At 46.4% G+C, this 14,972-nt stretch overlaps 1 protein-coding gene across 1 annotated transcript in view; it reads right to left on the minus strand.

Moving 5' to 3' along the window:
- The window catches only part of RAD51C (RAD51 paralog C), a 375,353-nt gene that overhangs the window by 240,218 nt on the left and 120,163 nt on the right, over positions 1 to 14,972 (minus strand). Inside the window, exon 4 of the mRNA XM_086954987.1 lies at positions 1,101 to 1,234. Within this exon, the coding sequence (XP_086811113.1) occupies positions 1,101 to 1,234 (134 nt within the window). The remainder of the gene's footprint in view (positions 1 to 1,100; positions 1,235 to 14,972) is intronic.

The following is a 14,972-nucleotide window of genomic DNA, read 5'->3' on the forward strand; positions in this document are numbered from 1 at the left end:
TCAGGCAATACAAAGGTCCAGAGTGGCGCTAGAAGGGAAAATAAGGGAGGTCTGTTCAGAAGTTGCACTCTTGTGCCAAGATTTACACAAAGTCTCGGAGCGGGTGACAGGAAGAAATCAGAGTCTCAGAAGTAGAAGATGCTGTTAAAATTCTTCAGAAGGATGTAATGAACCTCCGAAGCATAACTGAAATATTCTCCGATTTGTGGGCTTCCCTGTTGCTGTAGAGACAGAGTGTCAGGCATAGGTAGAAGTTAGCAGAGTGTCGGTAAGAAGTAGAATTACGCAGAGTGACAGAGAGGTTGAGACAGACAGGAGAGAGTGTGTCAATGCCATAATGACCCTGTTTTTTTTAATCTCTGTGCTCTTTCCTTGCTTTCTTTATTTACATTTTACTCGTCTGTCTTCTTGCACTTTCCTTTCTTATTTTCCTTATCTTTATACCAGTCTTCAGTACTGGCCCTTTTTTGTCCCCTCTCTTCTGAAACTATCTTCCCTTGTTCTTTTACCTCTATCCACTATTTTCCTCTTATCTCGGCCATTGTGTTTTCTCCTTTATTCTTCCCCACTTCCCCATTCCTTCACTCAAATATTTACTTATATCCTCACATTGTTCTTCCTTCATGTTCCCTCTCCGTTTTGTCTTCTATTTCATCTTTTCTTTCAGTCCTTCTCGCATGGTCTCGTATTCCCAATCCGAAACAGGCAGGCTGTTTTTTTCCTGCGTGGACCTCTGAACCCCCTTATTCCCAAATCCCAGAAAGGGACAATTCAGCAAGATAAAGTGACTACTGGTGAGTTGCAAAACAATAACACTTCTTCCTTACAGCACTACGAAAACTACTATTTTGGATTAATATCATTATACCTACGGCTTCTGCTTGTGGTTATATTTTGGGGTGCCAACTCTTGACGGGAGCCTTTGAGTGCAAAGACAAAGCATGGGCCATGGGTTGTGCATATATTAAGAAATGCTTTTTTAAAATCTTCTGAAAAAGGAAGACGTTTCGGCAGAGGACAACTATTAGAAACAGTAACAGTGTCACCCCCCTCCCTTCCCAAGAGCCGAGGTCACCTTCAGCTTTCAGAGTGAGCCATACCTTTGAGTGCTGCGACAGGAAGTCTGGGAGGAGGTGGACTTGTGCCAGCAGCTCCACGTAGTCATGACAACGAAAATAATAAATATGGGCAAGGATGCTGTCAAGGGAAAAGGTATCCATGGCTTCCTTGTGCTCTGAAACGAAAAGAAATCGGTGGTTAAACATTTCTGCGGCTTTTTGCAGAAAACAACTCCATTGAACTGTGAGAAGCGGAGCCCCCAGCCCAAAAGCGCTCTTGACAACCACCACATGCATCAATCTTGCGGAGAATTGGGCTCAGTATCCGGGCACAAAGGACTGGCCTTGTCCACACTGCTCACACTGATGCCAGCTAGAGGAAACCTCTGGAGTCCTCTCAGTAACCAGCTTTGTCTCAGCCCACCCCCAGCCACTTGTTAAAGGGTCAGCTTGTTCGGTGCCAGAACACGCACAGTATCCGAGTTCAGTCCTCCAGGGGGCCCTGGGCGAGGAAGGAGGACAGTGTGCATTCTAGGCTAGAAATATGTCGGTCTGAGAGGATGGGTGGCCCAAGTTTATAAAGAAGAAGTTAGTGCCTTCATCTGCATGTCTTTGACCAGGAACTATCAAGGAGATCAAATAAAGCCAAATACATCCAAGGCCATATGCCGTGCTAAGGGTCTTTATACATTTGGAACTCATTCACTACATAGGCGCGCCTCAGGTTCTGTTCTATTACCAACGGACAAACAAACTGAATAACATAGTATACTAACTCACCCAAGGCATATCCATCCGGACGGCAAACAATAACAATCGTTCTCTCCTGCACACACCTAATCTGGCTCGACCTCCGACACGCCTATTCGGAGGTACCATATGACCAGCAATGACTGCTCTCATCCAGAGAGGAGCACTGGTTTCACTTCCGGTCGGAGTTCCAGGGTGAATCTGCACTCCTCATCCTGGGGCAGGGGGCAGCAACAGTAGATGGTGAGGCAGGACCAGGTCTAGGATCCAGTGTGGCGGCTGCCCGTGAGCTTTCCCTCAGAGGAACACTCATCTACAGACCCCCCCGGACCCTGGGCTCAGTTCAGCGACTCCATCGCCGACCTCGTCAGCACCCACGCACTTGCCTCCACAGACTACATCCTCCTCGGGGACCTGAACTTCCACCTCGAGAACAACAACCTCACCAACCTTGGCCTCAGACAACTTCTCACCGCACCCACCCACGCCGCCAGCCACACGCTGGACCCAGTCTTCTCCACAGGCACCCACGTCGCCTTTGACCACACCACCGAACTCCACTGGACCGACCACCGCTGCATCCATTTCACTTTCAAGAAACCAACCACGCACCACCGCACCCAACAGCTGCCTCGCCGCTGCTGGTGCAAAGTCACCGAAGACCAGCTGATCACCACCCTCGCCCCGAACCCACCCGCCGACCCCACAACCCAGACGCCGCAGCCTGCAACCTCAGACAGTGGATCAACGACTGCGCCAACACCCTCGCCCTGCTCAAGAAACCTTCCAACAGCCACGCCAGCAAGAGAGCCACCTGGTTCACCGACGAGCTCCAGACCTCCAAACATGCATGCCGGAAACTGGAGAAGATATGGCTCCACGAACGCACACCGGACAACCACGCAGCCCACAAGGACGCCACCCACAGAAATCACTACTTCATCAGATTTGCCAAGAGATCTTCCTTCAAAGACCGCTTGGATAACAACTCACACGACAGCAAGGAGCTCTCCAGCATCGTTAAGGAACTCTCCAACTTCAGCGCCAACGACATCCCGTCCTCACAAGAACTGTGCGACTCACTAGCCATCTTCTTCCACCGCAAGATCGCTGACATCCACGACAGATTCAATGACCACCCCGACTACGCCAGACTTCACCTCCCCAGTGAACACTACCAGCGCCAACTGCCTGACCTCCTGGTCCAACGTCAACGACGACAAGACGCGCAAGGTCATGAACTCCATCCACTCAGGATCTCCGTCAGACCCCTGCCCACACCACGTATTCAACAAAGCAGACGCAGCCATCGCACCCCAACTACGGAAGGTCATCAACATCTCCTTCAAAACAGCAACATTCCCGGAAAGCTGGAAGCACGCCGAAATCAATGCCCTCCTCAAGAAGCCCAAGGCGGACCTCAAGAACTTCCGGCCCATCTCCCTGCTCCCGTTCCCGGTAAAAGTAATCTAGAAAATCGTCAACATGCAATTGGCCCGCCACCTGGAAGACAACAACATCTTGGACCGGTCCCAGTCCGGATTCAGACGAAACCACAGCACCGAGACAGCCCTCATCGCCGCCACAGACATCAGGCGCCAACCAGACTGTGGTAAATATTTAATTACCGTCCTAGTTTCTATGCTGGTAAGTACTTATAAAATAACTCAATCGGAAAGAAAGACGCAGAGTCCGTGGTGTTAGAGTTCTTAGGGGTTTTATTCCTTAAAAAGGAATGGTTCTTGAACCGGATATCGGATTCCTGACACCACTGGGGTTCAGGAAGGGATAGAGCGTACTTTATTGACAATACATAACTTTTATACTTAATGCACATAATGAAAACCAATGCAGACGGCGTAACAGCTGAGAGAAACAAGATAAGAGCACACACGTGTTAGCAATACGTAATCAGAAGGCGTGAACTAGGGCGTGCACAGAGGTGTGTGCTAGAAACGTCACAAAAAAGGTGTCACAAGTGGGTGGGTACATAGCAGAATCTTGCAATGTCAGCGGAAATCTGAGGTCTGGATGCGCGCGCAGCTGCATGACGTGTGATTGACGTGAAGCTGGAGGGTGCAGGGGACTTGACCTTTACACTAGAAGACAAGAGACAGAAGTCTGGCATGTCAGATCAACTCGTTCCTATATCATATCTGATATCTGATGTTTGGGAACCATATTATCTAGAAGGAAAGGTCTCTTGGGCAGAGGCTATCCTATGCGGACTATGAATGCGTGCATATGTGCCTACGTGTCTGAGTGCAAAGCGAGGGGGCCATGGGCCTACCATGGTAACGGGAGCTATGAATTTCTTGCATGGAGACAGAAAGGCCGGGCCCTTTACTCTGCAGCTAAGGGGTTGTTTATCTATTCTGCTGGACTGGAATGTGTTTTTCGGGAGGCTGAGCTTGGCTATGCTGATAACGTGAAGGTAAAATACTGTCTTTGGCAGGCAAGCAGGCCGAGCCAGGCTCCGCTCGCCTCGCAGGGAGTAGGACAGAGTTCACGGGGGGCATCCCACGTTGCAGTCTCAGGAGGCAGAGATGACTTTGAAAAGAGGCTCGATGACAGAAAACAGGGCCTAGCTCGCACAGAGCCAGAAATAAAAGAAAGTTCACCATACAAAGACGGTGGCACGGCATACTTAGGAGCGGAATATCCGACCCATTCAGGGTGGATCTGAAAGAGGACATGTTTACGTTGAACGCAAATGTATTTGCGTCTTCATAGCTGGTACAGGAGGGAAGTTACATGCACTTTAAGCTCGTACATGGAGACGGTGGGGTACACGTTAGGGAACATTTCTTGACCACAAAATTTATATTTCCTCATTCCCTCCTTGTTCCCTACGGACCCTTCATGATATATCAATCTTCATTAATCCATTTATTTGTGTAGTTAGTATCATCTGCTCATCCTTTTTCACATGGGATTTTGAACGTTGACTTGAATGGGGAGTGCAGGATGTGGCGCACAAGCCGCAAATCGCTGGCCCACATTGTAAACATAGACAGCAACTGAATACTATAAGTAGTATTGTTCCAAGGAGTGACAGTATTTTCCATCTCCAAGCTGAAATAGTAGTCCAGAGCCAACCGGACCAAGTCCAAGTGCCTGGATTCTGATGTATCTGACTAGCTATCTTATGGAGACGTGTAATAGCCTTATATACGGATGGAGCATTATCTGGAATGAAAACACAGCAAGCTGACCCGAGGACCTTACAGGCTCCTCCTCGATCGGCTAGTATGACGTCAATAACAAGACTATTTTGAAGAACGACAAGTCTCATAGCAGACTGTTCCTCAGTCAAGTTACCTAGGGCGGAAGTAGTCTCTTTTACTACTGCTTCAAGGGTTCTGGTCAAGTGACGGATAGACTTACTATTAAAGATAGCTCCTAAATAGGGAAAGAAACCTTTATTGAAATCTGTGTACTGTTCCCATGCTGTCTCAGTATAGTCGACAATTGGGAGATCTCTTTTTGGTCTGTGAACTAGACGTGAATTTCTATGATAATCAGGTGGAGCTAGGAAAACAGGTGGCAGTAAGAATCCAATGTAACAGGTCCCATCCCAATCTAGAGGCAAACGTATATATGCTGTCTGACCACAAATGAAATAGGAATGACGTGTAGCTTTAAATGTGGACTTGCCCTTATCACTAAATTCGACCACAGTAGTACATTTACTATGACCCAGGTGTACTGAACCATTCTTTCTGACACATAATTCACCTTTGACTGTTAGTACTGACATCGTGGGCAAGTCTGGCTCGGTTTCGGATTCAACATTTAGAATCATGAGATTAAGTGTAAACTTTCCTAGTCCATATACTTCATTTTCTAGATCAGTCCCTGTCCTTTTTGGAAGTCCCTCTTTGTCAGGATAACATATTCTATGCAAGACTGTATTCAGGTTTCCCCATACCCAGTTACCCTGATAAACTACAGAATTTGAATCTAAGGAATTAATCAAACTAAACCAGGCGCCACATGAACCATTGTGTGTGAACGGGTACGGGAAGAGGGGCAGAACTCCCCTGTATTTCTGGTAGGGAGGGAGTCGGCCACATATCCAACAATTTGTAGCGTTGCTGGTCTGATGAGAGTGATGTAACATACTAATGAATGTATTGTTGCGCAGCGCAAGTCGGTAAGACAACTCGTGAGGGGGTAACTCGCTGAAAGAATGCTCGGCAGTGTTATTAGAAGAAGAATGTGCACGTGTAGCAATAGGAAAATAGATATGCAAAATTACACTTATGACAATAATAGTGAGACTTAAAGAAAACATAATCCATAAGGTAACAATACAGTAACTTTTGAGAGATTTGCAATATCGTTGCTTCTTGATCTGTTTCTCTCTATCTCTCTCTCTATTGGGGTCTAGGGGATACATGTCAGAAACTATTTTACCGATTCACCTAGGGGAGGACTTAAACAATTAAACTGTCTGACTTGCTAGACCGCAATTTTAATTTATACTCCTCTTGCGGAGTTTTCTCTACCATGGGGAGCTTAGAGTCACTAGAATCTGGGCAGTCCTTTGAGGGGGTGGAAGAGTCAGTCTCTGGCAATAGTTCATTACATTTTTTAATATGACTCGTATGGATCCACCCCTTGCGGCCCTCAACCTTGATTGCAGTCCTCGTGGTCAGAAGGACGAGCTTCGGCTCCTGCCAACGGGGCTCCAGCGGACTCCTCCTGTCGAAATTGCGGATCAGGACAGTATCTCCGGGACGGACATCGTGTGGCTTCACATCAGTGTTGTCGGGAAAAGCTGCGGCAACCTGTGAACGACATGATTGGAGTGCAGACATCAAGGAGGCAAGGTAATCTGTCAGCATATTGCAGTCAACATCTGTTATTTTCTTAGGCATGGGCGTCCCCCACATATTTGGTGGCCGGCCAAAGACCACCTCATACGGGGATAGTCCTGATCTCGAATGTGGGACCATTCTCATATAGAATAGTGCAACTGGCAGGGCGACTATCCAGTCGACCCCTTTCTCTTTACATATTTTAGCAAGACGGGTTTTTAGTGTCTGATTGTGCCTCTCTACAAGGCCGGCTGCCTCGGGATGTCGGACGCAATGGAATTTCCACTGATATCCTAGCAGGAGTGAAACCTGCTTCATGAGCTCGGATGAGAATGGCTGTCCGTTATCGGAGTACACGATACGAGGCAAGCCGTACCGTGGGAAGAATTCTCGAACCAGCTGCTTGGCAGTGGTCGGGGCAGTGTAATCTGGGACTGGATATGCTTCGGTCCAACGGGAAAGTGCACAAACAACTACGAGGACGTACTTGAATCCTCGACAACGTTCCATCTGGATATAATCCATCTGGAGGACTTCAAAAGGGTGATCGGGAGGATGAAATCCACCTTGCTCTACAGGGACGCTTTTACCTGGATTGAACTGACAACAGATCATGCAAGTACGCACTTTCTGTTTTGCTGCTGCTCGTAAATGTTTGTTGAACCAGAGATTCTGTAAACTGTCTAACATAGCTTTTTCTCCCAGGTGGGCTGGACTATGTGCTGTATTTATTATGACTTGAACCATAGAGTCGGGGAGGAACCATGTAGATTTTCCCTTCGTCATCCATCCCTGATCTGTCTGGATCCCTCCTAGTTCAGTCCATTTCTTGATTTCGTCTGGAGTAGCATGTGTCTGAATATCGATTATATCTAGTGTGGGATCCCTAACTGTCATACAATGTGTCGGTACTATTGTCTTTGTCACATCAGTTGTCTGGGTGTGAGTCAATGCGGTATGTTTTGCTGTTTGGTCTGCCAGGTCGTTACCCTGGGAGATAGAGTCTGTAACTTTAGTATGTGCTTTACACTTCATGATGGATATGCCTGAAGGCAGATGTATTGCTTCTAACAGTGCTTGAATGAGGGGACCGTGTTGGATCTTGGCACCGTGAGAGGTCAAGAAACCTCGTTCTTGCCATAACACTCCGAAGTCGTGTACGACTCCGAAAGCATAACGTGAATCTGTGTATATGTTAACATTTCTGTTCTGGGCTAGTATACAGGCTCGGGTCAGAGCGATAAGCTCTGCTGCTTGAGCGGACAGTGTATCAATACGGTGTGTTTCTTTGACTTCAGTTTCGGTGGTCACTGCATATGCGGCCACTAATTCTCCTGTACTTGTTCTCATACATGAACCGTCCACGTAAAGTGTCAGGTCTGGATTGGTCAGTGCAACATCTGTTAAGTCTCGTCGGGGCTTTGTTACTGCATTAATGATCTCTATACAATCATGCGGGGCTGAATCTGTCATAACCGAGGGTAACAATGTTGCAGGATTTAGAATGTAACAGCGTCTGATTTCTATGTGTGGCTGGAATAGTGTTAGTTCATAACCTGTCAGTCGTGCTATAGTCAGGTGTTGAGTCTGTGTTCGGTTTAGAAGGACTTCTACAGAATGTGGAACTTGTACTGTCAGTGGATGTCCTAATACTATTGAGTCGCTTTGTCTGATTGCTAGGGCTGTTGCTGCAACTGATTTTAAGCACGCAGGCAGAGCCTGGGCCACTGGATCTAATGTACTTGAAAAATAAGCGCAAGGCTTATGTGAACCTGCTTGATCTTGTGTGAGGACAGACAACGCTGTACCATCACGTTCTGTAACAAAAAGTGTAAAAGGTTTGCTGTAACATGGTGTCGCTAGAACTGGTGCTTGGCATAAAGCTTTCTTTAATTCCTCAAAAGCCTGTGTATGTTCCTGAGTCCAAGGGAGGACAGTCGAAGTCACTGCCTCCTGTGTTGTCAACTGTATCAGTGGTTTAGCTAGAAATGCATACTGAGGAATCCATTGTCTGCAATACGAGGTGAGGCCTATAAAGGCCCGCACTTCCTTTTGTGTCTTGGGTTGTGGTAACTGTGCAATTAACTGAACTCGATCAGGTGTGAGCTGTCTTCCCCACTTGGACAGCAAGTGCCCAAGGTACACCACTTGCTGAACACAGAATTGCAGCTTCGAAGGAGACACCTTGTGTCCCTTGTCGGCCAGAAAATGTAAAACTGTCAGTGATGCTTGTTCACATTCGGGTTCACTTCGTGCGGTGATCAGCAGATCATCGACATACTGGAGTAAGGCAGTGTTAACTGGCATTTGGATACAGTCAAGTTGTCTTTTCAGTGCTTGGCTGTAGATGCTGGGGCTTTCTGTGAATCCTTGAGGTGCGCGTGAAAATTTGAAGCTTCGGCCATTTAAACTGAATCCGAAGAGATATTGGCTCTCTGGATCAATGGGTACACTGAAGAAGGCGTTCTTGAGGTCAATTACAGTAAAGAACGCTGCTTCTGAATCAATAGCAGTCAATAAGGATGAGATGTCGGGAACCACAGGATACTGTGGGATAATGCATTTGTTCAGTTCTCGTAAATCAATCACCAGCCGATATACTGGCGGTGCATTGGGATCAGTACGTTTAAGAATCGGAATGATAGGGGAATTACAGATATTGGAGTCGGTTTCTACGACCACTCCTTGGGCAATGAGCTCTTCAATGATTTCCAGTAAAGCCACTACAGCATCGGGCGGTAACTTGTATTGTCTGATTCGTGGTAAAACAACTCCTGGTGTGAGTGTAACACGGTATGGTGTAATGTGCATACAACCTACATCGGTTGGGCCTTGTGCCCACAGGTGTTTCGGTACATTTTTCAATCTGACATCAAACTCTCGTAATACATAGTGACCCTTAAAGTCACGTAGGAAAAGTCTAACTCCTTCCGGAGAACAACATATCACTGCCCCTAGAGCCTTCAGTGTCTTGATACCTAACAAGTTTTCTGGACATGATTTCGTTAGTAACAGGTCTGTAACACGTGATAATGGACCTACTGCTAGGGAAACGGGTTCTGATACTTCATTTACAATAGGTTGTCCTGAAAAACCAAGGGAAACATTCTGTGAGCCTGAGAGGGGTGCCCCTGGAACTTCATCATGACTGATCGTTGTGCGGCTTGCCCCTGTGTCAATTAAAAACTTTCTGTCTTTTCCCAATACTTGACTATGTACATAAGGACCCTCTTGATCTACAGGAATCTCAATAAGGGGCAAGCCAACCTCCCTCTCTAGGCTGTTTCATGTGTATCGCTGATAATCGGGATAATCAGATTGGGCATACTGGTACATCTGCTGCGAAACTTGCTGCGTCGCGGCAATGGGCTGTGGCTGTGATACCGCTACGGTCTGTACTGTATGTGGTGGAGCATGCATAGGCTGTGTATTCTGTGAAGTCTGTTGCTGGACTTGATCTTGTCTAGGCTGACGCGGTCTTTCTTTAGTTTTACCTGTTGATATATTGTGTTTCAGGACTGGACATTCGTTTACGTAGTGACCTGGTTGTTTGCAATAGTTGCATGTCCCTTTAACAGGAGCTGCTGAATTACTTGTCTGGGTCACACCCTTTTTCTGACCGTCGGCTGGGACCGACTGGGCCACTAACATTTTCATTTTCGTGTCTTTCATACGTCTCTGTTCGTGATCCTGTTCTTCTCTAATTCTGTTCTGGTGATATTGTAACATTTGTAACATCTGGGATGGCGTATTTGCTTGCCATGTACTTTCGACTTTATATACACGGTTCTTAACTTGTGTCAGGGAATTCTCGACTAGTTTCGTTACAAAAAGGTGCGGGTATGACTCGCTACCTGGTTTCAGGCCACTATTTATAATGAAACATTTCTCGAATCTTGAATAGAAGTCACTAGTATCTTCATCGTGTTTCTGTTTACAGGCTGAGATTGCGTCCCAGTCTTCCTTTTTAGTTGTCAGTATTCTTGGCAAAACCTGTACTATTAAACCTGGTAATGCTTTAGCTTTGTCCCCAAGGCCTAGCCCTGGAGTACAACCTTTTTCCTCGTCTTCTATTTCAGTCCAAATAATCTTTTTATCTCCCACCTCCCATTCTTTTTCCTTGAGTTTCTCGTAAATGCCCGTGGGCAGCAGTACTTTTAACAATTTCATAATATCCGTATACGTGTAATCTCCCATGAGTAACATGTCCTTAAGTTCTCGGTGAAAACCTGCAGGGTCTTTATCGTGACAGGGTACTAGTTTCTTCATTTCTAACAATTCCAACTTTGTTAAAGGTGTGTACACAAACACACGTCGTAGGGTATTATCATTATTCATAACTGGGTGTACTTCTCGTAAAGGATTCTGCCTGTCAAAATGAAACATTTTTCTTTCTGGGGGCGGAGCTGGAACATATTGCGGGCCTAAGAAAGCGTTATATCTGTGCCGTTGTTCTAGAATTATTTGAATTAACCTGGTACTTAGGCCTCTCCATCTATTCATAAGTAGTGCTTCTAATGTATCAGGTAAAGGACCTGGATCAGAATGTTGATGTCTGTATAACGTGATGAGATGTTGAATCATGTATATACCAGCTAATTTCTGCTCGTCTGGGGAAAGGTTAAAAAATGTCTGTGCTACTGTATCATCATTATATGTGCTAGAATTGTCAGCCCATAGTACTGCTGACCGGGCTAGTTCTTGTTCATCCATAGAATTGAGTACATGGTACCCCATTCGTTCTTGAAGAATTTTATCGGTAACCTGAAACAGATATTCAGGAGAACTCGTTTTTGAGATGCCAGAGAGAAAAACTCTCTTGCTTTCTGGACGAATGCCTTTCTTTAGGTAATTTCCCTTACCTACATATGCTATCATTTCTTTAGCCGCGTCTTGTTCCTCTGGTTCGTCCTCGGAGGAGGAGTTATTCCTGTCGCTATCTCTTTCCTTTTCTTGTTCCTTTTCGTGTATTTCTATTACTGCTTTTCTGATTCTTTTATACATACTTGCTATACAACTCTGTTTATCATGTTTTCCATCGGCTATATTCTGACCCCACTTGTTTAGTGCGTCCATCTCGTCCTTGTCTACTCCAGGCCTGTCTCGTTCTCTTATTAAACAATTTATGAAGAAGCGTAATATACAACCTTGAGTGTCAGCTTTCTGGTGAGCCAGGGCCTCTTTAATACTATCAGGATCTTCCCCAGTCTGGACAAAATGATATATTCTATCTAGGTGTTCAGTCATTCCTGGGAATAACACTAAGTAATCTGTAACTTTTCGTAAGCGTAGAGATGCTAACAGCATTCTATCGTCTTTACCGGGTACTGGATCGTATCTGCAAATTGGAAGGGGTTCTTTAAGCATGTCGTAACTTGGTGTTCGGGGTGTATGTTGCTTTAATATGTCCCTAAGGTTTAATCTGTGTGTTTGTGGCGGGGTCTGGTAACCTCCTGTCGCACCTCCTGAGGCGGAGGCTTGAGCATGACTTGTCTGTGGAGTCTGTGTATGTAACTGAACTTGTCTTTTTCCAGGATCAGGCCCAAACGGATTCAGTGTATTAATCTTAGGTGTAGGAAGTGGTGGAGGAACAGGTGGTACAGGTTGTCGGACGGGTGAACTTTGTTGCGGTACGGGCTGGGCATTGTCTGGGGGTGGGTTGCCACCACCGTCACCGTCAGTAGGCGGTACGTTGGTACGTGAATTGGTGTAAGCGGGAGCTACGTCGTCTAGATAGGACGTAAGGAATATGTCTTTGGTGGTCCTGTGACTTACTTTAGTTGGAACCAATGGTGGCGGCAGATCTTTCGGTATTTCTGGAGTGGCCTTAGGCAAACCCTCGGCCACTAAATACATGCCGTTTGCAAGAGTATTTCGCATGCGGTCTACTTGTTCCGCTTTTACTCTGATACCTTCAATAACTAATTCGTTTTCTCGGACCTCATCTGACTCTTCTCTATGTTTTTCTGCTTTTCGGAGTGCTTTTTCTGTACGTTTATGCGATTCTTTACGCCACAATTCTATGGCATCTTTCTGGGATTGTCTGGCTTTCTTTTTCCATAGCGCTTCCTCTACTCTCATGATGCATTCAGCATCCCATGTTCCTGTAGCAGGCCACCTGTGTCTCTCTTCTAGGTGCTTGGTATAATCAGCCCATAAATCTAGATACAGTATGGCATCTAAGCCATGCTTATGGTACATAAAATTTCCAGGAGTGTCCCTAGGGGGGACAGGAATTTCTTCCTCTAGTATCCCTTTCCTAGTTCCTATCTGTCTTAATTTATTGAAAAACGGCATCTTGTTACTTGATACTGGACACTCGATACTTGTTACTTACTCTGAACACAGCTAGTTACACAAAAACACAGTAATGTACATCAAACAGTCACTCATACCACGACATTAATCACATGAGACATTTTGAACACATATGGACTACCCTTGAACTCCAGAAAACGAGAACAAAAAAAACGAAACCTTGAATACTTTATATACTGCTAAACAGTACAGATACACTGCCAAGAACAATGCAAGAACTTGAATGCCTGATGTACTGCTAAACAGTACAGATACACTGTCTAAAACAGCGCAGACCGTGTTTGTGTACCCAAACCCGTCTTTACCGGATACATAATAATGCACCCGTCTAGATGCGTCCCCAGCAACGGTACTCACCGGGAAGCACGGAACAGAAGGCCTCGGAAAACTCGACTGGACTGGACCGGACTGGACTCGACTCGACTCGATACGTGAATACTTCGGAACTGGTGGGCCTCTTGACACCTCGGACCTTGCTTCTTTCGGCTAGGCTCTGGTCGGGATCCTCCGCACTCCTCACCGCCTCGTCTGGGTGCTGATCGCAGTCTCCGTCACCTCCGTAGGCCTGAGGGAGATACAGGAAATCCTGCGGGTACGCGTAGTTGTCCGTCTTGACTATGGCAGGGGGCAAAGGTTGCAACGCACCAACCGGCGCGTGGGGTGGGGGAAGGGTCCCTATTCGGGCGCCAAATTAATGTGGTTAATATTTAATTACCGTCCTAGTTTCTATGCAGGTAAGTACTTATAAAATAACTCAATCAGAAAGAAAGACGCAGAGTCCGTGGTGTTAGAGTTCTTAGGGGTTTTATTCCTTAAAAAGGAATGGTTCTTGAACCGGATATCGGATTCCTGACACCACTGGGGTTCAGGAAGGGATAGAGCGTACTTTATTGACAATACATAACTTTTATACTTAATGCACATAATGAAAACCAATGCAGAAGGCGTAACAGCTGAGAGAAACAAGATAAGAGCACACACGTGTTAGCAATACGTAATCAGAAGGCGTGAACTAGGGCGTGCACAGAGGTGTGTGCTAGAAACGTCACAAAAAAGGTGTCACAAGTGGGTGGGTACATAGCAGAATCTTGCAATGTCAGCGGAAATCTGAGGTCTGGATGCGCGCGCAGCTGCATGACGTGTGATTGACGTGAAGCTGGAGGGTGCAGGGGACTTGACCTTTACACTAGAAGACAAGAGACAGAAGTCTGGCATGTCAGATCAACTCGTTCCTATATCATATCTGATATCTGATGTTTGGGAACCATATTATCTAGAAGGAAAGGTCTCTTGGGCAGAGGCTATCCTATGCTGACTATGAATGCGTGCATATGTGCCTACGTGTCTGAGTGCAAAGCGAGGGGGCCATGGGCCTACCATGGTAACGGGAGCTATGAATTTCTTGCATGGAGACAGAAAGGCCGGGCCCTTTACTCTGCAGCTAAGGGGTTGTTTATCTATTCTGCTGGACTGGAATGTGTTTTTCGGGAGGCTGAGCTTGGCTATGCTGATAACGTGAAGGTAAAATACTGTCTTTGGCAGGCAAGCAGGCCGAGCCAGGCTCCGCTCGCCTCGCAGGGAGTAGGACAGAGTTCACGGGGGGGCATCCCACGTTGCAGTCTCAGGAGGCACAGATGACTTTGAAAAGAGGCTCGATGACAGAAAACAGGGCCTAGCTCGCACAGAGCCAGAAATAAAAGAAAGTGCACCATACAAAGACGGTGGCAAGGCATACTTAGGAGCGGAATATCCGACCCATTCAGGGTGGATCTGAAAGAGGACATGTTTACGTTGAACGCAAATGTATTTGCGTCTTCATAGCTGGCACAGGAGGGAAGTTACATGCACTTTAAGCTCGTACATGGAGACGGTGGGGTACACGTTAGGGAACATTTCTTGACCACAAAATTTATATTTCCTCAAGACAACGGAGAAACATCAGCCCTCATCCTCCAGGACCGGTCAGCCGCCTTCGACACGGTCTGCCATCGCACTCTAAAGACACGTTTCCTAGAAGCCGGAA

The sequence above is a fragment of the Lissotriton vulgaris genome, chromosome 2_1 (assembly GCF_964263255.1).
Source record: "Lissotriton vulgaris chromosome 2_1, aLisVul1.2, whole genome shotgun sequence".
In the NCBI taxonomy this organism is placed as follows: Eukaryota; Metazoa; Chordata; class Amphibia; order Caudata; family Salamandridae; genus Lissotriton; species Lissotriton vulgaris.